At 49.8% G+C, this 25,093-nt stretch overlaps 1 protein-coding gene across 2 annotated transcripts in view; it reads left to right on the forward strand.

Annotated features, from left to right (window-relative positions):
* Kdm4a (lysine demethylase 4A) overlaps positions 1-25,093 on the forward strand; it is a 50,329-nt gene that overhangs the window by 22,605 nt on the left and 2,631 nt on the right. For both annotated transcript variants that reach the window (XM_052716395.1, XM_052716396.1), the window contains exons 12-19: positions 9,148-9,268; positions 14,296-14,477; positions 15,944-16,148; positions 16,592-16,668; positions 17,100-17,155; positions 19,360-19,468; positions 19,723-19,908; positions 22,494-22,664. In XM_052716395.1, the coding sequence (XP_052572355.1) occupies positions 9,148-9,268; positions 14,296-14,477; positions 15,944-16,148; positions 16,592-16,668; positions 17,100-17,155; positions 19,360-19,468; positions 19,723-19,908; positions 22,494-22,664 (1,107 nt within the window). The remainder of the gene's footprint in view (positions 1-9,147; positions 9,269-14,295; positions 14,478-15,943; positions 16,149-16,591; positions 16,669-17,099; positions 17,156-19,359; positions 19,469-19,722; positions 19,909-22,493; positions 22,665-25,093) is intronic.

The raw sequence follows: 25,093 nt of genomic DNA on the forward strand, positions 1-25,093 counted from the left end.
TGCTCTGTAGAATCCCAGCTCATCATTGATAGATCTTTGTTTTGGAGACCAGGACGAATTCCCAGAGCTGCACATGGAAATGTGTTTGTTCAGGCCTCCTCCTAGTACTCACTGTTATCAGAAACTATTTTTCTTCCTTTTTTGTATATTGTGGCTCCCAGCAGGTCTGCCATGCTGAGAGTATTCCTGTTGGCTGCAGCTGATTCACCTCTCCCAGATAACCTCAGTCCCTGGCCTCACAGCCTGTATGGTCCAGATTACAGTCAGGGTAAAGGGTGGCGAGCTGGGCATGATGTGCACACCAGTAGTCCCAGCATTGGGAGGTGGAGGTAGGAGCAGAGGTTCATGGTCCTCCTTGGCTACATGATGTGTTTGAGACCCTGTCTTACAAAAACAATAAAAAGGCCTAGTGAGGTTGGCTAATAGGCAGAGATGCTTGCCACCAGGCCTGATGACCTGAGTTCTGTTTCTGAGCCCGCATAGTAGAAGGAGAGGCCCAGCTGCCGAAGTTCTTTCTGACCTCCGTGTGTGCTGTGGTAAATGAACACCCAAGTGGCCACATTCCTTCCCCTCTCCTTGTGTGTTAGAGTAACAGCTCACTCTGTAGCCCTGGCTGGCCTTGAACTCGCCGAGTCCACCTACTTTTCTTCTTTCTTCCATGTTAAGTAACTTGTTGGGTTGGATGTCTGTGGAAAGTAGGAATGCTTCCTGAGTTTGCCATCACCTTGGCATGTGGGCCGTCTATGTTGATCCTCCATGTATGTTCCTGACCCCCCCAGTTGCCTTTTGCCCCTGTCCTTTAAAAAAATACTTATTGTCAACTGTGTGTATGTGTGTGGTCTTTGGGCATCAGGTTTGTGTGGCGAGTGATTTTTACCTGATGGGTCACCTCGCTGGCCCTTGGTTCTTGCTGTTTGATATGGCGCAGGCTGGCCTTGAACTGCTCTACTCCCTGACTCCTGCTTCTGCCTCATACACGTCATCCGTTCTTTTTAAAACTCAGACAAATCTTCTCATTAAGGTTCTCACTAAGTTGCCTAGGCTGACCTGGAACTCACTATGTAGCCTTGATCTCAAGATCCTCTAGCCCCGGCCTGCCAAGTGCTAGGACTACGGCTATCACCGTCTTCCAAGCTTCTTGTCTCTCTCTTTTTTTTTCTGGTTTTTTGAGACAGGATTTCTCTGTGTAGCTTTGGTGCCTGTCCTGGATCTCACTCTGTAGACCAGGCTGGCCTCGAACTCACAGAGATCTGCCTGGCTCTGCCTCCGCTGGGATTAAAGGCGTGGGCCACCACTGCCTGGCTAATTTTTTTTTTATGTTTTAAGGAATGCTTTGCTTTTTATTTTAAAAAACTGTTTTGGTTGTGAGCCTAACTACACAGAGAAACCCCACCTCACAAAACAAAAACAACGAAAAGTTTTTTTTTCTTCTTTTTCAATTATTCATTTTGTGGGTGACTTTGTATACATTTGTGGGCAGTTGTGTGCCATGGTACGCAAGTGGAGGTGAGGGGTGGGAAGGGGTTCTCCTCTTCCTTCCACTGTGTGTGGGTCCCGTGGATCAAACTCACAGATGGTCAGGCTGGTGGATAGCCACTGCACAGCCCTCCCTCCTCTGTCTTGCATTACCCAGGTGATTCTCCCCACTTCCTCTGAGTGTCGAGGCTCAGTTTCTGCAGACTTCCTGCATGCATCTCATAGTGGTTGCTGGCTAATGAATTAATAACCACCTTGCTTCCTTCTCATTGCCTTGACCACTGCTCTCTGTACCCCCAATGCAGCGCCCACCACTGCTCTCTGTACCCCCAATGCAGCACTCACCACTGCTCTCTGTACCCCCAATGCAGCACTCACAACTGCTCTCTGTACCCCCGATGCAGCACTCACCACTGCTCTCTGTACCCCCCAATGCAGCGCCCACCACTGCTCCCTGTACCCCCAATGCAGCACTCACCACTGCTCTCTGTACCCCCCAATGCAGCGCCCACCACTGCTCCCTGTACCCCCGATGCAGCACTCACCACTGCTCTCTGTACCCCCCAATGCAGCGCCCACCACTGCTCCCTGTACCCCCAATGCAGCGCCCACAAGAGAACGCTTTTCAGCTTGGAAACCATCTTAACCCCTGCAGCCGCCACCGTGTTATTAACCCACCCTGGTGTGGCACAGCAGTTCACCCCTCTGTCCACTGCTTGTGGAATTCTGACTTCCTGCTAGTCACAGTCCCAAGAGTAGCTAGCAAATATCAAAGATGTAACGGATCCTAAATGTTTTATGAACGTTGTTCAGTCTATTACTGTAAATTAGTCTTACTAGAGTTTTTTGGTGTGGTTTTTATTTTTGTTTTTGGAGAGCCTGCAGCAAGCCAATAAATACTAGTCATCTCTTTTTCTTCCTATATTTGATATCAATTAAGTGATGGATAAAAAAATTGGGTTAGATGTCATTTTGCTGCCAGTTAATATGATTGAACAAAGTGACTTTTTTAACCTGTGTGCAAATGGTCCTGCTGCTCTTTGACTTTCAAATAGATGGATGACCCAGGGACAGGCAGTCCTGGATGTCCACAGGCCCTAGAAGGGACAAAACATTGCCTAAGCTCCCACATGGTGAGGTTGCAGACCAGCATGTACTCCCCCTGCAGAAGGCAGATTGCAATTCACTGATGCATACTGAGCATCCATGGCATGGACAGAAGCCAAGATGCCTTCGCCATCGAAATCCGCAGGGTAGGGAGGCTTCTCTTTAGATGCCTTTCAGTCCTGCTGAAAAGCCTGAGTGCTTTCGGCTTCCTCTTCATCTCTTTGTGGATTCTCCTTCGTTATAATCCCTCTCTCTGTTCTGTCAGTGTGTGCTGGCAGCTTTGAGCTACTTAAGTTCTCCAAAAGGTCTTGTCTGACCCGCCTGCTTCCTCAACCTTTGTAGTCATTAGGGCCTGTGTTCTGTGGGCCAGCACTGCCTTACAGGACCTCCAAAGCTCCTGGAGAACTGAGTGTGGACAGAGAGAGCATATGGTTTCAGTACTGACTGATGAGGAGTGATGTAGCTCCCCTTGGAAGAGCTGGTAGCCTGACTGGGCTGAACGAGTTCAGGATGCAGAGAAGGGCATTTTTGTCTCAGCCTTGAAGTTTGGAGGGATACACCAGGTAGACAGAATGAGATTGGAGCAGGAGTCTGGGAGAGGAGAGTGTTCTCTTCTTCATGATGCTGATAGCCCACAGGTCAGAGCATGATGGGTCTGCTCTGCATGCAGTGTCTGGAGACTGAACGCCATGATCTACTCGGAGTGCACAAAGATGGAACATGAGTGCTGGAGGGAGCATGAGGGTGCCTGGCATGCAAGTCTGACCTCGGTTCTTGCCTGACCTGTTCTCCATGCTGCTTTACTACTTTAAACCAGAGGCCATGTAACTTCCTTCTTTACTATTTTTCTTTTCTTCTGGTGTCACTGTGTGTCACTGGCTGTCCTGGAACTTGCTGTATAGCCAGGCTGTCATTGAACGCACAGAGATCCACCTGTTTCTGCCTCCCTAGTGCTGAGGTTAAAGAGTGTGCCAGCACACCCAGCTTACATGTATTTGTTCTACTCCAGCAAAGGAGGAAAAAGGATCTAAAGAAGAAAAGCCCTTGATGGTGGTGCACACCTTTCATCCTAGCACTTGGGAGGCAGAGGCAGGTGGATCTCTCTGAGTTCGAGGCCAGCCTGGTCTATAGAGTGAGTTCCAGGATGGCCAAGCTACACAGAGAAACCCTCTCTCAAAAGACCTACCAACCAATAAAAGAAAAAAAAAGCCCCCTGGGAACCTGTTCCTGTGGTTTGAGAGATAGTGAGAATGGAGCTGGACTGTGGTGACAGACAGGTGGGGGCAGAAGATAGATGCACCTGAGTTTCTGGAACGTAGGAGCCCAGGACTGGGAGACAGGATGGCCTGACACATAGCACAGCTCAGGCAACTCAGGTTTTGGCTTGATTTCCTGGAGTGGCAAGGGCATCATCTGTGAAAAACAGATTCAGAGAAAACTGAAGGGTTTTTAGTGTTTGGTTAGTGAGTTAGTTCAGGGCATGTCGAGCGTCTCTGTTTGTGAGGTATGCCGAGGAAGGGGCATGTAGGTTGGGCATGCAGGGCATGCAGGCATGTAGGCAGTCACTATGAGGTTGTCAGAGGGCATGCACTATCATGGGTGGAGGTAGATGGCAGGGGTGGGGCGGTGTGGTGGAGGGGTTGTGTGTGTCATAATGAGAAGGAGCAGCCAGAGTGGAGAGTAGAGAGCAGTATATTCAGCTCCAGGGAGAAGGATTCAAGACAGTGGGAGATGTGGCCAAGTGTGCCTTGAATTGAAGGGCAGGAGCTTGCTAAGTGGGGGAGGTAGAAGAGGATACGAAAAGGAGGGGTTGGATCCTGGGGGGTAGGCTAATGGGGGGCATCCTAGCACTTGGGGAGAGAAGTGATTAGATCCTGGGAGTTGGCTAGAAATAGGCATCACGGCACAGGTGGACGAACTGGGAGGGAATGGCTACACATAGGGTTGTTGTTTTTTTTTAAATTTATTGAAACATGACAGATTCACCATTTTAGCTCTATTTCCAGTGTCCTATTCAGCGGCAGTAAATTCATTCACGTCTACCATCCCCAGGATGTAGATGTTTTTTTGGAGTGGGAGGAGACAAGCGTGGCCTCCAAGGTCTCCTGGAATGTACCTTCCTCAGTGTGACCAGCCCTTGTCAGAGCCATTTCTGGAAACTTCTTATTTTGTGCTGAGTTCCCATTCTCTTTGGAAGCCTTGCAGGTATCATGTCAGAAAGGAAGATAAGCACATAGAAGGTAGCCTCTGTCTGATCCACCATCCCTTGGCATTAGCTGGTCCCTAGTGCCTGACCCATGAGCCTTCTGTGCTTGGGGAATGAGTGACTGAAGGTCAGGCTTGTTTTAGTGAGAAGCCAGCATCAAGACCGGCTAGGTTGGCATGGAAGCTCACCAGCTTTGCCCATCCCCGAAGATCTGATAGCACTGTCTACGTATTTGGAAACATTGGGGTTCCTGAGCACTGTGTGTCTCAAGTGCTCACACCCCCTCCCCTGGTGTTCCCAAGTTATATTTGGGCCACTTGCTTTCAGTGTGCATGCTGACACCCACCTCCAGGCTCTGTCTGGAGTTATCTGGTAAGCTAGTTTGGGTGACAGCACCAGAGCAGTGGGGTCCCTGCAGCTCCAGGAGCTGTGGAGGTGTGTCTGCTGCAGAAGTGCTTGCTCAGACAAGGCTGGGAACACTTGCTGCTTCTGTGCAGAACAACCCTCATTGGCAGCATTGACTACAACTCTGTGAGCCACATGTTAGAAGAGGAGACAGAAATTTCTGGAACCCGGGGCCCAGGTTTAATGCAGTCAGGGGTCTAGAATATTCTGCACGAGGTTCCTGACCCCTGTTTGACTGGTGCTGGTCCTGTATGTGCCTTAGTGATTATATTGGTCCTGCCCAGATGATCTGGGATAATCCCCCTACTTACAGTCATCTGATTATCAATCTTAATTCTCCCTCGTCATATTAATATAACATGTTCACAGGGTTAGGTTGTGGACATTCTGTCTGCCACGTATGTGTTTTTTTTTTTTTTAAAGACAGGGTTTCTCTGTGTAGCCCTGGCTGTCCTGGAACTTGCTCTGTAGCCCAGGCTGGCCTTGAGCTCGCAGATCCGCCTGGCTCTGCCTCCCAAGTGCTGGGATAAATGGTGGGCGCCACCACGCCAGACAGCCACATGTCTTAGTATCTCCATTTTACCAGCTTCTTTCGTAGACCGTGCTCGGATGGCCTGTCCTGGAGGCCACTCTCTTCTCAGACTAATCTCACTTGTTCCTCTCCAAGATGGGCTGAGGCATGCTTGCTTCCTGTTCCTACTGTCTGCTGGGATGAACAGACTTGAGTCTAGACACCCTGGTGGCCATGTGTTCTGGGCACCCCTCTGCTCTGTCAGCGTTCCCAGCTCTGTGGGACTCCATACTTGTTGGCAGAGCCTCTGTGTGGGTCCTCACAGGCCTGCCTGCGGCTGCACTGCCTCTGCTGCCCTTTGTCCTGCTGCCGGAAGCCTGCTCCTCGGCCAGGTGGCCCTTCCACCCGTGATTGTAGCTCTGTGGTTTGGTCATCATTGGAGATGGAGTCTCACTGTATTGCCCGGGCTGACTTCTAACTTGGTGGCTTTAAATGATCCTTCTGCCTCAGTCTCCCAAGTAGGTTGACAAGGGCATACCACAAAACAGCCGTGGTCTTAATTTTGATCTGTGCTGAGGAGTCTCCGGGACACAGTTCCTGCCTGACTTCCCTTCTGACTCTGCCCTGCACTTCTTAATGCCGCATTTCCCAGGATTAACAAGGGAGGCTTTGGATCCGTGTTGTGCCACTCAGTGTGTTTGACCTAGTTTGTCGTCCCTGTCCTTATCCAGGTGAGCCGTCTTAGACGCCTCTCACCGTGCTCAGCCAGTCTAGATTCTCTTTTTTTTTTTTTTTTTAAATTTATTTATTATGTACACAATGTTCTGCCTACATGCAGAAGAGGGCACCAGATCAAATTATAGATGGTTGTAAGCCTCCACGTGGTGGCTGGGAATTGAACTCGGGACCTCTGGAAGAGCAGCCGGTGCTCTTAACCTCTGAGCCACCTCTCCAGCCCCCAGTCTAGATTCTTAACTGTGTCTGGTTTCTTTGTTCTCTCACTGCGTATCTCTGCACATGCCAGGTGTGAGCCTGTCACTGAGGTGTACTCCAAGTAGGAAGTCACAGAATATTGTGAATTTTATGATGAATTACACATTTAATTTATAGTGGTAATATAGGTAATTAAAAATGTGCAGAATTAGGTCATTCATAGAGAAATAGTGTTTTAAGAAATTAGACTAGAATTTCTCTAAAAAAGGGAAAGCTCATGCTAGAGGGATGGCTCAGTGGTTAAGAACCCTAGCTGCTCTTGCAGAGGACCAGTTTCAAATCCCAGCACCCACACGGTGGCTCACAGTCATCGGTAACTCCAGTTCCAGAGGATCGGATGCTCTCTTTTGACCTCTGGGTACCAGGTGGGCTCGTGGTGCATAGTCATAAATGCAGTAAACACTCATATACATTTAAAAAAATAATAAAAGATGGTCAATCTTACTCATTTGAAAATTGTGAATCATGGGACGGGATGTGACTCAGTTGGTAGAGTGTGCCCAGGATTCGATCTCTAGCTCTGCTCAGACATGTGCAGTGGTATGTACCCGTGTAACCCCAATACTTGTGCAGGTCGGAGGAGCAGGAATTCAAGGTTATCCTTGGCTATGCAGGAGTTTAATGTTAGCCTGGGCTACGTAAGGGCTTGTCTCAAACTAAACAAAACAAACAAAAGCCCAAAAAGAAGCCTATGAATCAAAGGGTAAAAGGGAGATGTTTGGGTAGAAGGGAGATGGTACCCAGAGCCCTTCCCGCTCACTTCAGTGGTGGCTATTGAGGGGCCTTCCTCACATACGTTGTTTTATGACGCAGAGGGTTAAGTCTGGTCCTGTACATGCACTGCACCATGGTGTCCCATTGTACGTTGGAAAACCACTGCTTTGGACACACTGTGTAGTTCGGGTCTGTTTGGAAGACTGTGTGTCAGAGGTCATGCCTATTGAACATCCTCACGCTTCGCCTCATTCCTGTGTGTTGTTCCATGCCCCTTTCCCTCAGGGAGACCGGATCCTGTCCTGTCAGTCCATCGCTCCACACCGCCTCCATTCCTGAGAGGTGTCAGTCAACATTTGCTGAATGAGTGGTCTCATGGACCCTCACCTGTGGGTAAACTTGTATTTGCAGGAAGAGGCGCTGTTCTGCCTGAATGTGACTTGTATAGAATTGTTTTCTCTTGATCCCATGTGCTGGTCTCTAGCTCGGACACCTCTGCAGTGGCCCTGCAGTGCCACCCTTTTGTAGATCCGAGGCATTAGTTTAGTCAGTGTTGGAAAGTGGCCGACTTCTAGGCCTCATTTCCTCGCTTAATGGTTTTGCCGAGCCCATGTCTCATAATGTCAGTACAACCAATTTTTAAGGATGTTGATTAAAAAGAAACTCATGGAGTATTCGTCAGTCCTGTACATCTTAGACCTAATTATGTTTGCTCGGGCATGATGCAAATGCAGTGTTAAATCATCAACCTTCCCTTAGCTTCTAGGCCGGAGGGCAGACACGCTCTGCCTTGACTGGTGCTCTTTCTTAGAGAAGAGGAAAGTCACCTCACCAGGGTGTTAGCAGTCGCCACAGCAGAGCTCAGCAGGTTGGAAGGTGGGACTTGAACAGGGCGGCTGTCCCTGCAGTGGTTTAGGTACCTTTGTCTTCTAGGTTCTCAGTATGGATGGCCCTGCTGCCCAGCACAGGCACTGTAACAGGAAAGGGACACTTCAGCCGCTCTGATGTCCTCTGATGTGTTCCATGGCAGGGACCTGAAAGTGGGAGGGTTCTTGGCTTGTCCTCTAGTTCAGGCATTTTCTGAGAAGGCTAGGAAGCAAGACATAAAGGGATTTTTGCACTAAAATTCCAAAATACACTAGTATAGACTAGTTTGCCTGGCACTGTGGCTTATGCTTTTCTAAGATGTGTTTTTTTAAGTTGCTTTATTTAAATTTTTATTTTATTTTACACGTGTGTGTTTGGCCTCCATATATGTCTGGGCACCACGTGTGTACAGTGCTTGAGAATACAGAAGAGGGTGTTGAATTCCCTGGAACTGGAGCTTCAGATGGTTGTGAGCTGCTGTGTAGGTGTGAGAGCTAGAACCCAGATCCTCTGGAAGAGCAGCCAGTGCTCTTAACTATTGAGCCATCTCTCCGGCCCCAAGACAGGGCTTGTGGTGTGGTGTGGGGTGTGTGTGTGTGTGTGTGTGTGTGGTGGTCAGTTTTATATTTTTTTGTTTCCTGTGTCCCTCCTCTCCCCTTCGCTCCCCTCTGCCTCCAGGTCTCTCGAATCCCCTCCTTCCTGCCTGTTTTTGAGGTGATGTGCTGCATGTGTCGCCCATGCTGCCTTTGACTCTTTGTCCTCACTCTCCAGCCTCCTGAGTGGAAAGACTGTTTGCAGGTGTTTACAGGTGTGTGTCATCATAACTGCCTCCAGTTTCATCACGAGCTGATTGCCCCGCTTTGCTCAGGTTGCAGATGAGTACATGCTTTCCCTGGAGGAGACTAAGAAGACCAAGGGTCGGCGCCAGCCCCTAAGCAAGCTCCCACGCCATCACCCGCTTGTGCTGCAGGAGTGCGGCAGTGACGACGGTAAGTCTTGTCTCCTCTCTTCACAAGAAGGAGAGCAGTTCACCACAGTGGGCCTCGCTCGCTCTCGTTGGGCATCAGAGGTCAGGGGCGAGCGAGCGAGGGCCCGTGGCTTAGCTCTTCTTCCGGGTGTCCCAGACAGAGGACAGGACTTGCTTTTGTGCCTGGTTTGTGAATGAATTTTCTTCACTTCAGTGCAAGACTGGTGGACTGGGCCCCATACAGGATAATTGCACGTAGGTTCTTTATTTTCTTCAGCTAGGAGGTACAGGGCTGATTTTTCAGGAGAGTAAATTCTGTCAATGATGCCAAGCCCTGTACTGGATGTGTGCATACAAAACTGACTAAGATATGTCCATGCCTGTTGTTTTTGATATTTTACTCTTTTTTTGGGAGGCCCACCATCCAGCTCCCAAATAAATCATACATGGATGCTTATTCTTACTTTTGAATGCTCAGCCTTAGCTTGGCTTGTTTCTTGACAGCTTTACTTAACTTATTCCATCTATCTTTCGCCTCTGGGCTTTTCCTGTTCTCTTACTTCTGTAAATCTTACTCCGTGGCTTGCTGTGTAGCTGGGTGGCTGGCCTCTGGAGTCTTCCTTTTCCTCTAGCTACTTCTTTCTCTTCTCACAGTTTTCTCCTTCTGTATACACTCTCTGCCTGCCAGCCCACCCACCTTTCTCCTGCCTTGCTATTGGCCAGTTCTTTATTAGACCATTAGGTGTTTTACCCAGGCACAGTAGCACAGCTTCACAGATTAAACAAATGCAACATAATCAAAAGTAACACACCTTAAAATATTCTACTACACGTGCCCTCAAGATGCTCCCACAGCAGTGGGGCAGACAGGTCTCACATCCAGGCTGAGGGGACAGCGTGAGTACACAGAGCGTAGGAATGGGAGCACCAGTGCAGAGGAACAGCCTTCAGGTCAGTGTGGCTCAAGTTCAAGGGCTACAGATGGAGATGAGCTGGAGGAGCGAGGTGGGAGTGAGGCTGGGTGTGCAGCCCCACTCACGAGCCTACGGAGGCTTTTCTCATAGGTGTCTAGGAGCCATGGAAGCGTGTCTGAAGCAGGTTGTGTGTGTTTGAACACAATTCGGTTGGCATCAGGAGGACTGCTCCTAGGCCAGCTGGACTAGGATGCTGGTGGCAGGAACTGGAGAAGTGGAAGTACTGAGGAGAGAGCCAGCTGGATTGGACAGCGGTCTCTGGAGGGGGGAGGGTGGGCCGCAGGGAGAAGGATGAGTTGATGGCCTCCTCTTGTGTCTTAAAGCTTTTGGTTAGCTTAAAAAAACCCAGGTTTTGTGTGGATAGAGGATGTTGACATGGGAAGGCACAGATGTGTTTTTGTAGGGTCATTTTTAAATAAAGGCCTTTGTAAAGGCAAAGAAGGGTGAGCAGAGGCTGGGGGATTGCTAGGCAGAGGAGCCTGGGAAGGAGACCAAAAAAAGGAACTAGAGACCTGTGCAAGGAGAAATGAGAAGTGTGGCTCCGAAACTCACCATGACAACACAGAGTGGTCAGCTCAGCTGCCTGGAGCAGAAAGAGGATGCTGGTAGGCCTCGGCAGGTACTGGCATCCGCACCCTTGTGCACGCAGAGCTGCCTGCACAGCGGTGCTCTAGTGCTGAGCACTCCGCTCCTCTCTTCCTCTCCTCCGTGTGCTGTCATAGCTCATCTCAGTTTTCCTTCTAGAAAGTATGAGCGGCCTGGATGTGGGGACAGCCGACAGGTCCTGGGGGTCAGAAGACTGGACCGACCCTGAGTGGGTCCCAGCAGTGCCTCTGAGCTCGTACTCCAGCCCTGCCGAGAGTTTCTGCTGTTGCATGATTTCCTCCCTCAGTGTTTGAAAATGACACAGATTAGCCGAGTGGTGGTGGCACACGCCCTTAATCCCAGCACCAGGGAGGCAGAGGCAGGTGGATCTTTGAGTTCGAGGCCAACCTGGTTTGCATACAGAGTTCCAGGACAGCCAGGGCTACACAGAGAAACTCTGTCTCCAGAAAGAAACAAAAAGCAGAAACAAACAAACAAACAAAAAGACAATATCTTGTAGAAAACTGGAAAAACTGAACGTTTCCAAGAGGCAAAAGGAAAATTACCCTTCGCTTTATCTTCCAAAGAAGAGCACGTGAATACTGAATACATATACTTTTAGGCCTGCATAAATCATGTCTGAGTGTGCATAAACCGTGTCTAAGTGTGTCTTTTTGAAATAATGTAACTGATATAATCTCCCTCCACTTTTTGTGACGACAGAGTTAAAGGGTGGAGAGTCTGTGGTCCCCACGTTGTTTTCAGAACATTGCTGTGAGTTTGTCTGCTTTCTTTCTGCTAGTACCTTCTGGAGGCAGGGTATGGTGTAGCCCAGGCTGGCTTTGGGCTTCCGATCCTCCTGCCTCCCCCTTTCCAGGTGCTAGGGTTATAGGTATATGCTACTCCACCCTGCTCAAGCAGTGTAGGTGGGGTTTTCTGTCCTGCCAGCCGCTCCCACATAACCACACAGAGACTTGATATTAATTATTAAATGCTCAGTTGATAACTTAGGCTGGTTACTAACTAGCTCTTACAACTTACATTAACCCGTGTTTCTTCTCTCTGCCACATGGCGGCACCGTTCTCAGCACGGCATGCTCATCTTGCTGCTTTCTGTGCCTCCTGGTGACTCCGCCCTCTTTCTTCCCTGTGCTCTTTTTGTCTGTAAGTCCCACCTGACCTCTACCTGTCTATCTTTTCTAGGCTGGTCTCGAACTTTTGGTTCTCCTACCTCAGCCCCCAGAGTAACTGAGATTACAGGCCTGCTTACTAGACTCAGCTAGATCACTTCACATTAGTACACCAATAGGCATCCTCTAAGGATTGCCCCTAAATAAACTCACTGCTGTTAATCTCGCTTTACATCAGGGCACTAGTTACCTAAATAGCCTTAGTCCAGCTTTGCCTTTCTTCCCTGGCTTGACCTAAGAATATATTCGGTAGGGTTCCCCCCCTTGAAATTCATATAAACCAAACAAAGGTTATTCATTATACTTAGAATTCTTAGTTTTGTTAGTCTAATATGTCTTTATTCCACCTTTTTTTCCTTTTAGAAATAGGCTTGGCTGTGTAGCCAAACTGGGTTTGAATTCATGATTCTCCTGCCTCAGCCTCAAAAGTGCTGGAATTACAAGCCTATACCACCATGCTCTGTTCCTGCCGACTTTTTTACAAAGGCATTTTTATTTTAAGTACAACATTTTTAGTGAAATGCACACGTCTTGTGACTGGAAGGCTCTGTGAAGCTTTACATATGTAAACTGTTAAAATTTGGTTCCTGCAATTTTCCCTTAACACAGTGAGCGTTTCCCCTTGGCAGTGACTAGTCACATATGCATGATTTGGGCCACTTTTGGCTTTGTAAGTTGAACAGATGTCTGTATGCGAAGACTGGGGCTATGAGCATATCTATTTCTGTCTCTTCTGTACTATCTTGGTCCCTCATGTTTGGGTCAGGCACTCTGGCTCTAGTCTGAACCATGGGGCTCTCTCAGAGGCTGATGTGACCTGCTTGCATCGACCTCCTTACGCTACAGTGGCCCTTCACTTAGCTGTACACAATGGCAGCTGCCAGATCCCTTTGGCCGAAACATGACCGTGAGGGAGGAGGGGGCACTGCTTTGTCTGCATTGTGCTGGAGTGGAAGAGAGCAGGTGGGCACCTGGTGCAGGTGTACCCACCGCAGTTTACAGAGATCTCGGGGCCTCTAGGGAAAGGAGTGCTTTTGTCTTAGCGCAGTATCACTGTAGTGGATTACACGTACACACACAGTCCCGCATGCAGTGGCCTTGCGGCGGGACTGATTGATGGGTGCACTGTCAGAGCCAGCCTCCTGTCAGACACCAGACCCTTGGCCAGGGAAGACACAGCAACAGGCTTCCCATCCCCACATCAAGTGGCCGTCCCTCCAGGCTTGCGCCACCACACCTGCTTATGTGGCAGTCGGTTGGGATGTTTGCCCCTGCTTCCACCAAAGCCCCCTCCCAGCATTTAGAGTCGCAAAGACTGCCCTCTGCTCCTTGACCTTGTGTGTTCCAGGAACTAGTGGGCTTTGCACCTTACTGCTTCCATCTTGCTTTGTGAGGACACTTCCATTGTCCTACATTTCTGTAGTGAGGCTCACTCTTCTGGAAGATGTTCCCAGAGAAGGATCTCTCTTGTGTTGTGTTGAAGGGTGCCTTAGTTGTGGGACCTGTTGCCCAGCACACCGAAGAGAGATGAGGAGTCTTTGGTCCAGCAAGTACTTGATGGTCTCTGGGATTATCATTTCTCTTTCTCACCCCAGTTTCTGAAAATGCCACAGCAGTTTTTATTTCCTGACTGGTTGGATGATGCCTGCAGGCTCTCCTTTTGACAAGCTCCTGGTCAAAAGATGGCACGAACATTTTATGGCCAGGAAGAAGATTCATCCTCTGAGATATACAGGAGTCCTTCCCCAGCCAGGGGGAACCCTCTCCCTGGACTTTCCAGAGCGAGAGGGAAAGTCCTGACGGAGGCCGTGATGTGCCATCTTTCAGGCTTTATCAGTTCTGTTTTCTCTCCCTGTTTCCCCAGCACAGCTGAAGGGACAGTCCTAAGAGGAAGGACTTAGACATCCTGGCATTTGGGAGGCAAATGGCATAGTTTCTGACAGGCTGGTGCTTTATTCTGCTGCCCTCAGAGGGCAGAGGGTTGAATGTGGCAGCTGTTAGGGGAACAGAGTGGGCTGAGTGCCTGAAACATGAGGATGAATAGAGACCTTGAGTCATTCTGACCAGAAAAAGCAGTACAAACAGCCACCCCTCCTCCCTCACCCCAGCTCCTACCCCAGCTAAGTCATCCAGGCCTTAAAGCAGTCCTTTGGTACTGCTCTGCCCCTGCCCTTTCGTCATCTCTGGAACCTTGAGTTTAGTTCTAACCTGGGCCCAGGGCCCCAGCTGAGCCTCTCCACTGTAGGCAGACCCCCTATGTGCAGGGCTGCTGTGACTCCTGTGCCTTTTTCCTCCTCTAGAGACTTCTGAACAGCTGACCCCTGAGGAGGAGGCTGAGGAGACAGAGGCTTGGGCCAAGCCTCTGAGTCAGCTGTGGCAGAACCGACCCCCGAACTTTGAGGCAGAAAAGGAGTTCAATGAGATCATGGCCCAGCAGGCCCCTCACTGTGCTGTCTGCATGATCTTCCAGACCTACCACCAGGTGAGCCTGCTCTGCACCGCCAGGCATCCAGGGCCAGCAATCAGAGGAAGCTGGCTTTCACTGTGGGGGCAAGGCAGGTCACTGCTTGTCTTTAGGGGGCCTTTTCCTCTAGCCTTCTCATCCTGTCAGCTCTGTGGTGAGGATCTGCCAGGCAGATAATCCAGCCATGTGAGCCTACCCTAAGAATGCTTCGATCTGGTGACCCTTGCACACGACATGGACCTCGCTGTTGGCAGAGCGTAATGTTTCTTACCCTCCTAGTCTGGGGCTCTCTCTGCCTGATGCTGTGCAGTCCTGGTCAGTTGGGATCCTAGACTGCCGTTTCTTTCCCATGTGAGTCCGCCCTGAGTGAGGAAGAGCCAGGCTCCCATGCATGCCATCATCATCTTTCCTTCCTCATTGTCATAGTGAGTGCTGCTTGGCCAGAAGGCAGCTGGGGGTTGGGGGAGGGGAGAGGCAGAAGGTCTGGCACAGTGAAGGCTGGGCTCAACTGTGACCTTCTGGTCAGTGCTGGGGCACTGATGGCCTCACCATCATGGATCACTTTGGGTCAAACTCAGGAACTCACAGCAGCAGGTGCCAGGTGACCAGCTCAGGCTTTGATGGGTCCTTCACGGGGTGGCAGTAGGTAAGCAGCTAACGTGGCACAGCTGCCCCGAGCTTGGCAAGGCCCCAGGCTCATGCTTGCAGAAGGATGGAACCTAGACCCACATATTGGGTCAACAGCCCACTACTTCTTTGTATTAACAGAGCAACAGCAAAGGACTGTTTGTGCTTTTGTTTGCGAGGGCCGTGACTGGCCTGATTGTTACTGTCAGCAGATCTACTAGGTGGGGGCCAGAGTTTCTTGAATGGCATAGGCTCAGAGGGGGACGTGTTTCTAGACTGTCCTTGGAATGGGGATAATGGTGCCATCCAGCGGCAGAGCCAGAGGATATTTGCAGTAAGTATAATTTGCCAAGGGCAGTGTGTAACATAATGTTCTCCTAGAGAGGCCCCAAGCCAGGAATCTCAGGTGGGGATCCAGCCATGTGACAGTTGCACAGTTCAGGTGACCTGCTGACATGGCCCTCCGAGGCAATCAGTGCTGGTCCATTAGGAACATGGGCTCTGGGTGCTGTCTCCCGAGTGGGGCCACCATGCGCAGCACCTGGGGACAGGCAGTGCCTTGCTGCTGATGTCTCAGTGCGTTTTATTAACACTTGGTTTGGGAAGACTGAAATCCCAGGTGCCTCTTCCTTGCTCCCTCTTCTCAGTTGTCCCCCAGGGGCCTTTGTTTGATGCTGCTGTGAGAAATTGAATTTGAGTCATTAGAGGTAACTTCAATTAGTAGCTTCAGGATAATGGCTGTGCACCCGGGAGCTGGAGCTGCAGTCACACCAGTAAGAGGCCCAGCTTTCTGCTGACGGAGCAGGTGGAGAGCGGCATGTGCTCACTGAGCGGCGCGTTCTCTGCCTTTCACTTAGGTGGAGTTCGGAAGCTTTAGTCAGAACTGTGGGAAAGCTTCGGAGCCAGCTGTTCAGACTCAGAGGACCAAGCCATTGATCCCAGAAATGTGCTTTACCACAACTGGCTGCAGCACAGACATCAACCTTTCTACACCTTACCTGGAGGAGGATGGCACCAGCATGCTAGTGTCTTGCAAAAAGTGCAGTGTCCGGGTCCATGCTAGTGAGTACCTCTCACTTTTCCTCCTGTCCCAGCAGCAGGGCCTGCTTGCTGGAAGTTGTTGATGCCCATTGGCCTTCCCAGTCTCCTACAGCAGAGGACGCTTATGGATTCTTGGGAAGTTGGTTGCTGGTGGATGAGTTTCCTTTTGGTCCCAGCATCCATCCCAAAGGCCTGTCAACTTTGGAGTCCCTTAGGTTGTGGTTATCTGGGGATTAGTCCCTGGCTACTTACTAGGGAGATGTGCCTGTGAATCCAGTTTCTGACTTTCCTGGGTTCTAGACCATACAGTATAATTGAGCCCTGGGGACTCTGGGTCAGATTTCAGGAATTTCTGTGTGATTGACTGTCTTTGGGAATGGTCTCTGTGGAAGCATATTGTTCGTGCACATTCTGACCCAGCCCCTGGACTGGGTTTCATTTGCTCTTCCTGATGTTGTTATTAGGTTGCTATGGGGTGCCCCCCACAAAGGCTTCTGAAGAATGGATGTGTTCTCGATGTTCAGCCAATGCTCTGGAGGAAGTGAGTATGCTGTGCTCCCCATCTTCCCCAAAGACTGGGGTTGACAGGGTTAGCCTCATTTCATGCTGGACATAATTTATGCAGTTGGCTTAGGATGGTACTCTGTGGTGTCAGAGTGGATCTGGAAGCTGTTAGTTCTGTGGGGGAAGACCAGGTAGCTGCCCTGTGGAAGAGCCATCACTCCCTTTGAAGAAGTAAGCTCTGAGTTTGGAGTCTCAGAACGGGGCTCAAATGATTCATTATGCAGTTATAATTATGCATTATGGCCTGTCTCTCACAGGGGAGTCCTGACCACAGGACATGTATCTGAAGGCCCACCTGCCATACACTCCTCCCTGGTGTAGTTCAGAGTTGTCTGCAGGAAGTCTCAGGAGGGCAGATGGTATGGGAATGAACTGTCGGTAACCGTGTTCCTTCTGCTTTCTGGGCAGGATTGCTGTTTATGCTCATTGCGTGGAGGGGCCCTGCAGAGAGCAAACGATGACAGGTGAGTTCTCTGAGGTGCGTGGTACCCAGTTCTGATGCAGCATGCGCAGCTGTGGGGCAGTGCCCAGTTCTGATGCAGCATGCGCAGCTGTGAGGGCAGTACCCAGTTCTGAAGCAGCATGCACAGCTGTGGGGCAGTGCCCAGTTCTAAAGCAGCATGCACAGCTGTGAGGGCAGTGCCCAGTTCTAAAGCAGCATGCACAGCTGTGAGGGCAGTGCCCAGTTCTGAAGCAGCATGCACAGCTGTGAGGGCAGTGCCCAGTTCTGAAGCAGCATGCACAGCTGTGAGGGCAGTGCCCAGTTCTGACGCAGCATGCGCAACTGTGAGGGCAGTACTCAGTTCTGAAGCAGCATGCGCAGCTGTGGGGCAGTGCCCAGTTCTGAAGCAGCATGCACAGTGCTGTGAGGGCAGTGACTGCTCCTGAGGGAGTACTGAGGACTTGGGCAGCACATGACATGAGACTGGAGTAGCATCTCCAAGACTCATCCTGACAAGCAGCCCTAGACTGCCCGTCTAACTTCACTCTCCTCTCAGGCAGGGGTGTAAGTGCATCCTCTTTGAGAGGAGCTGACCACAGATGCAGGAGAGATGACGCCCTGTGAAAATGACACAGGCATTTTGTGGCCTGGAAGTGAGGACACTGACCTTGTTACAATTGGCTGGCCTGCCTGCCTCCCTCCCACCCTCCCTTCCTTCCTTTCTTTTTCAAGATAGGGTCTCACTATGTAGCTCTGACTGTCCTAGAACTCACTCTATACATCAGGCTAAGCCTCAGAGATCCGCCTGCCTCTGCCTCCCGAGTGCTGGGATTAAAGGTGTATGCCACTATGCCCAGCTTTTTTTCCTTTTCAAAAAAAATTATTTTACGTGTATGGATGTTTGCCTGTGTGTATATCATGTGCACAGGTTTCCACAGAGGCCAGAAGAGGACTTTGAATTTCCTGGGACTGGAGTTACAAATGGTTATAAGCCACTATGTGGGTTCTGGGAATTGAACCCAGATCCCCTGGAAGAGTAGCCAGTGCTCTTAACCACTGAGCCATCTCTCTCCGGCCCTGTTTCTTTTTTTCAAGATAAGGTCTCCAGAAATTTCCTGTGTAATCCCTGCTAGTGTCTAACTGGTGATCCTCCAGCCTCAGCCTCCCACAGACTGGGGTTACAAGCACTTTCCCATGGAGTAGGTTCTCCCCAGCCAGACTTGGTGTTTGGAGAGTGGGCAGATGTCCTCAAGGGAACAGCTGGACACTGAGAAGAGCTTAGGCAGGCCACCCACTGTTAAGTCTACAGATGTTTCTGGGCTTCTCAGCCGTCATTCAGCTGATTCTCATTGAGTTGCATCTCTGTGCTCTGTCTCAGGTTTACCTTCTCTGAGGGTTTGCCCCTGAAGGGCTTCTGTCTAGGGAGTTGCACACATGGGTTGACAGCAGTGGTGAATAACCTGCCTCGGAGTAAAACCCCACAGTGGTCCAGTCTCCCGCCTGGCAGGGTCCCCAACATGTTGCTTGCGATGGAAGGCTGCTTGGCTGTGCCGCACTCTTTAAAGGCATGCTGCTGTTAGTCGTGGTCATTATAATTCTCTCAGGCAGGGTGGGGCTGGCTGGTAATGGTTCCTTATTTAGAGCAGAAATGGTTCTGCTTTAACCTCTCATCTTTGCCCTTTAATCCCTGTTCTGCACTCTAAGGCCACAAAAAGAGACCTGTTCCCGTTCCCAACAGCAGTCCCTCCAGTAGTGCACACCATTTCATTTCCATGGATGTTGCAGGTTTTCATATGGGTGGAGCTAGGTGGGCCTGAACCCAGGGCCTTGTGCATTCAACACACACTGCCAATGGAACAGCAGCACAGTCTGATAGTAAGAGATTCCACAATCTTAGGCTTCCCCACTTGGGACATGTCTGTTTCCCAAAAGGGTGGGGAAACCCTGAGTAGTGCTCTCTAGTTTTTGCTCCCCTGAACCCACCACACTAGGTCAACTATGGTTCTGCTTATTTTGCCGCAGATAAAGGAGGTGGTGTAAGGGGGTTGATCCTGCACTGGCCTTGGGCATTGTGCGTGCAGTACTTGATGTGGTAAATGACACTTTCCCTCCTGAGTCCTGGAGCCTGGGTGACCGAGTGACCTTCCTGGGTGATGGAGGAAGTTCTGTCAGCAGGCCCCCACAGGCCTGTGGAAAGAGGTGACTGAGCCCTTCCTTTTTTGGTAGATGGGTCCATGTTTCATGTGCTGTGGCAATTCTAGAAGCAAGGTTTGTCAACATCGCTGAAAGAAGTCCAGTGGATGTGAGCAAAATCCCTCTGCCCCGCTTCAAACTGGTAAGCAAGGGAGGGGCTTACGGAATTTGCATAGCGCGTTTCGGCTTGGCTCATGGCCTCCTTCACCCTTGTTCTGGTCAGTTTGATTCTTCCTCTATCATTACATTACGTCGCGGGGACTTTACATTCGGTTAGAGCAGGCCGTAGGTGTCCTCACGTTTTGGGAGGGGCTTGGCTCTGGTCACTTGGGAGGGAGAACAAGAAGAGGCGGCCTGCCGCTCCAGGGAATCACGTGCTCCCTCTCCTCTCTGCAGAAGTGCGTCTTCTGTAAGAAACGAAGGAAAAGGAATGCTGGCTGCTGTGTGCAGTGTTCTCACGGCCGCTGCCCCACTGCCTTCCACGTGAGCTGTGCCCAGGCTGCCGGGGTCATGATGCAGCCCGATGACTGGCCTTTTGTGGTCTTCATCACCTGCTTTCGGCACAGGATCCCCAATCTGGAGGTGAGAGGGCACCGTGGTAGAGTCCTCTTGACCGTACTCGATGTGATGGTAAATGACACTTTCCCTCCTGAGTCCTGGAGCCTGGGTGACCGAGTGACCTTCCTGGGTGATGGAGGAAGTTCTGTCGGCAGGCCCCCACAGGCCTGTGGAAAGAGGTGACTGAGCCTGCTTCCTGCCTCGGCTTCCCAGGCAGTGACACTGAACAGACTGGGTGTGTTTCTTTGGTTGGTCGGTTTCCTTGCTCGCTTCCCCCAGGTGACCTCTGTGAAGTTCCTTAGACTGTTCATCTGAGGGATGTCACAGCAGCTGTGACGTGGTGGGAGCTCATGCCTCAGACAGTGGGGCACTTTCTGCTACCTAGGAGGGAGTTCACAGTCCTCTCAGTGGTGACATGTGCAGGGCATGGGGGACATGAGCTGTAGGAGTCCTGGAGGGGCCTGGGTGGGCACTGAAGGAACTCAAACGTCAAATAGACGGAAGGAAGAGTGTGTTCAGGGCTTCAGAAATAGAGGAGTAAGTCTTGTAAGAATGAACATTCAGTGGGGGAGGAGTGGAATGGGGGGCAGAGGGAAGGTGTAGGGAGGAGCTGGGAGGAAAGGAGGGAGGGGAACTTTGGCTGGGATGTAAAATAAATGAATTTATTTAAAAAAAAAAAAAAAAAAGAACATTTGGGCCTGGTTCTGGGAACCCCCAGGTAGTCGTGGGAAGTGAACAGTGCCCAAGGGTGAAAATCCTGGACCACCACGTTTGAGTTTACTTCTCTTTTTGAATGAGGAGAACTTCCAGAATGTCATGATTTTGAGTCACTTGTGTGCAGATGTGCACATACATGGCGTGCATATGGAAGTCAGAGCAGCTCTGGGGAGTCAGTTTTCTCCTTGCACCTTGTTGAGGCAGACTTTTTCTCAGATCCTATGTGCTGCTCACTCCAGGCTGGCTGGCCACTGAGCTCCCAAGTGACTCTTCTGGTCCTACCTCTCATCTCGAAATAGGAGTGCTGTGAGTCCAGATATGTGTCACAGTGGCTGATCCCCAGCATGGAGAGAGGATCATAGTGCTCAAGACTAGGGAGTCCCAGAGTACTCCCCCCCCCCCCCCCCCCCCCCCCCCGAGAATCCAGAGTGTAGCCAGTCCACAGCAGGGAGCTCTTTATGTTGCCGTCTGGGGTCCGGGAACAATCATCCTTGGTAGATTTGGCCTTGGTTTCACGCTTGTAGCCTTCATGCTTCCAGCTCCTGTGCAGTCGGCTCTAACCACAAGCTTGTGGTAGTCCTTGTCTTTGTCTGGTTACTGAGATTACAGGTGGGCCCCATGGTGCTTTTCTCACAAAGGTGTGCATGAGACCTCAGGACAGTGGAGTGATCTTTAACTGACGCTGAGGCTGTGTTGGTGTAAAAGCTGAGATAGCATCAAGCCCCATTTGGTGATTGGGAAACCTGAGATTGGTCGTGGAACAAGATGGCAGATTTATGATTAACTTAGTCTGCAGTTCATATACCTACAGGCTGCTGGGATCATGAGGGAATTCATGCTGTTAGTATTTCTTTATAATTCACTCTTCAAATGTGTGTTAAGCATCTGCCATATCCCAGGCTCAATTAGGAATTTACCCAGTCTTCATGTAGTATCATGAGGTACATATAGTCAAGTTGAAAGATCCACTGGAAACTAATAAATACACGGTATGCCAGAGCGCAGATGATGCAGTGGGTAAAATCAGTGCAGGACAAGGATGTGGAAGAGAAGTTTGTGATGAATGGGATCAGTGAACAGACACTGCGGATGAAGAGAGCCAGGGTGTTGGCAAGTGCGTAGTATAGCATCTTGGGTAGAAGGAACAGCAGTGCCGAGGCCCTGAGGTAGGAGCATGTGTAGCACGTGTGTTCAGAGAATAGTGAAGAGGCATGTTTGCAGCAGTGTCTGGGTAGGGTTTGAGAGTGGTTGACTTGAGCCATCACATCAAGGACATCACACATCGCATCAATGAAAAGGGTTTGTGAGGTAGGATGCTCACTAGCCATGGCAGGACCCTGATCTGATAATAGGGGCGGTTTGTTTGGAGAGGAGGACCTCTGGGAAGCTCAGTCCTTGTGCCCTTCTCGTGAAGGGAGAGCTAGTCATTGGGGAGTGTTGCTCAGGGTCTAGGGCCCAGGGCCACCAGCTACCTATTAAGTCTCTACCCAGATGCTCTGACACATACCTGAGCTGTACATATTAGTGTGTATTATTTGGTTGGTTTCAGGGAAATCATGAAGGTTAGTTCCTGGAGTTTTGGATAAAATATACCGTGGTATATAGGCATGGTGAGCATGCCTGTAATCTTAGTGCTTGGGAAGGTGAAGCAGGAGATTGCCGCAAATTTGAGAACAAAACAACCAAAGAAAAAGACAGTATTATCTAAGAATCAGTTGGCCTGGAGCTCAGGTGAGCAAGGTTTACAGAGGAAACATGGCCCTGGCTGGAATATCGGAAAGACCTGTTCCAGCTTCTGTTCAACCCAGTCCTGGCTTATTTTCCCCCAGTGCCCATGAAGGGGAGTTTATCAGACCTGTTGGTGCAGGAGTAACCGAGGCTGTTTCTTGCAGCGTGCTAAGGGGGCCTTGCTGAGCATCACCGCCGGCCAGAAGGTCATTAGCAAGCACAAGAATGGGCGCTTCTACCAGTGCGAGGTGGTCAGACTCACCACCGAGACCTTCTACGAAGTCAACTTTGATGACGGCTCCTTCAGCGACAACCTTTATCCTGAGGACATAGTGGTAATGTCTGCAAGCAGCTTCTTGGAGCAGTTGGGGATTGGGATGTCTCAGTGTTGCTAGCTGCCCGACTGTGGCCCCATCCCCTTCAGTTCCCAAACAGAAAGAAGCATTCATTCTAGGGTTCCTTTTCAAGGGAGAGTTTAAGTGCTAGGGTACTCTGCTTCCTTCCCCAGAAGTCCATGGGAGTCAGTGTTTGGGCAGTTCTCTGAAATGTGCAGCCTCCTCCCCTAGAAGTCCATGGGAGTCAGCGTTTGGGCAGTTCTCTGAAATGTGCAGCCTCCTCCCCTAGAAGTCCATGGGAGTCAGTGTTTGGGCAGTTCTCTGAAATATGCAGCATCTGGTTCAGGATCCGAGCCTGCACTCTGGAAGCAAACCAGTGCTGATACAGTGTCATAAAAGCTGTGTGACTTTAAAGGAATGATCCAGCCCTCTTTTCTGCCATGCCTTCTTGGGATGTGTATGTAGCTTGCTCTTGGCTCTCCTCGGGTGAGTGTTTCAGAGCTACCCAGAAACTCCCTGGAAAAAAGCTGCACCTCCTCACCTCCGTGACACTAGAGCCCTACCTGGAACTGGGCCCGTGTTTCCTGGCTCGGTATTCAAGGCTTATCGGGTTCCTTAGCCTTTGCCCTTTCTTTTCATGTGTGAGTCTAAGCACCCAGCATAGAAGAGCAAAACCATTTATCAATTTGGGTCTTTCTTTATACATTTATACTACATTAGCAACTTCATTGCCAAAAGCATATTAATTAGTGTCTTGGTTACTTTCTTATTGCTATGACAAAACACCATGACCAAGGCAACTTATAAAAGAAAGCACTTAATGTGTGGTTTTCAGGGTCCATGATGCAAAGGCATGGCAGCAAGAGCAGCTGAGAGCTCACATCTTTTTTTTTTTGTTTGTTTGTTTTGTTTTTTTTTTTTTGGTTTTTCGAGACAGGGTTTCTCTGTGTAGCTTTGCGCCTTTCCTGGAACTCGCTTTGGAGACCAGGCTGGCCTCGAACTCACAGAGATCCGCCTGGCTCTGCCTCCCGAGTGCTGGGATTAAGGCATGCGCCACCACCGCCCGGCGAGAGCTCACATCTTGATCTGCACACATGACGGGGACAGGACACGACACAGGGACACACACCCACCCTCCCCACCCCCCCAACCCACACACCCGGAATACATGGTTAAGAGTCTTGAAACTTCAGAGTCTTCTCTCAGTAACACATCTCCATCGAGGATGCATTTCCTAATCCTCCCCAAGAAGTTCACCAACCAACCAAGACCCTGTGTTAAATGTGAGCTCGGGGCCATTTGCACAAGCACACCGAGCTCCAGGGCAGTGTTACTCTGAAGATGAGGGTCTGCACAGCTGTAGCACAGCCGAGGCCTGTGAGGCTGTCGTACAGCCGCTGTGCTGAAGGCCAGCTGGCAGTGTCCCCCTTCTCACGCATGCTCATTCTCTCCAGCAGGAGAGTGCTTTTAGTGCTTTATTTTCTAAGAGGCTTTTAAGCTCTCAAAGAGTTTGTGGATTTTACCTATCAATAGTTATTCTATTAGAAATTAAAACTAAGATTAGTTAAGATCTTTAAATTTTTATTTATTTGGTGTGTGTGTGTGTGTGTGTGTGTGTGTGTGTGTGTGTGTGTGTGTACACATAGTGCCATATTTCTCCAGTTTTACAAACAAATCAGGTCATTTCTTCATTCACTCTTAACAATTGTTGGGATAAACATAAGGCATAGTGGTACTTAGCACTTAAGAGATGAAGCGGGGGTGGTGCTCTACAGTTCAGATCTAGCCCTGACTGCACAGTGAGACTATCTCAAAGACAAAAAAGTTAAATGAAAAAAATATTGGAAGAAATTTACCTGACATAGGTACGTAATTGGAATGGAGAAAAACTAGACATAGTGTGAAATCCGAAAGGACGTTGAGCTTGTCATACATGGAGTCCATCCACCTATCTCACACTTAGAGTAGATCTTGTGCCTGATTTATTACACTGTATGCTGGTCATTTAGAAAATGCTGGCGTCCTGGGCTGTGGAGAGCTTCCAAATGATACTAAATTGTATTATAAATATATGTTAAAAAATCAAATTCATATTGCTGCCCATCTCATCAGAAAACTGTAAATTCTGGAAAGGGCCGAGACAGTTTAGTGGGTAAAGGTATTTGTTGCTAAGCCTGAAGACCGGAGTTCAAACCCCAAGTCCCACATGTTAGAGGGAGATAACAACTTGTACACATAGTCCTCTGCCTTCCTCATGTGCACTGTGATACCTGTACACACGCATCATAAATAAATAGTGTGACGAATTCTGAGATCTTCATGTTCACAGCTTTGAGGCCACTTTTCTGACATGCTAATTTTTTCTTGAAGGCTTGAGTTTTGCTATTGGCAATAGATACAGTTCCTATTTTCCTTGTAATGAGACACTC

This window comes from Peromyscus californicus, unplaced genomic scaffold (genome assembly GCF_007827085.1).
Source record: "Peromyscus californicus insignis strain IS unplaced genomic scaffold, ASM782708v3 Scaffold_5__1_contigs__length_169319896, whole genome shotgun sequence".
NCBI lineage: Eukaryota > Metazoa > Chordata > Mammalia > Rodentia > Cricetidae > Peromyscus > Peromyscus californicus.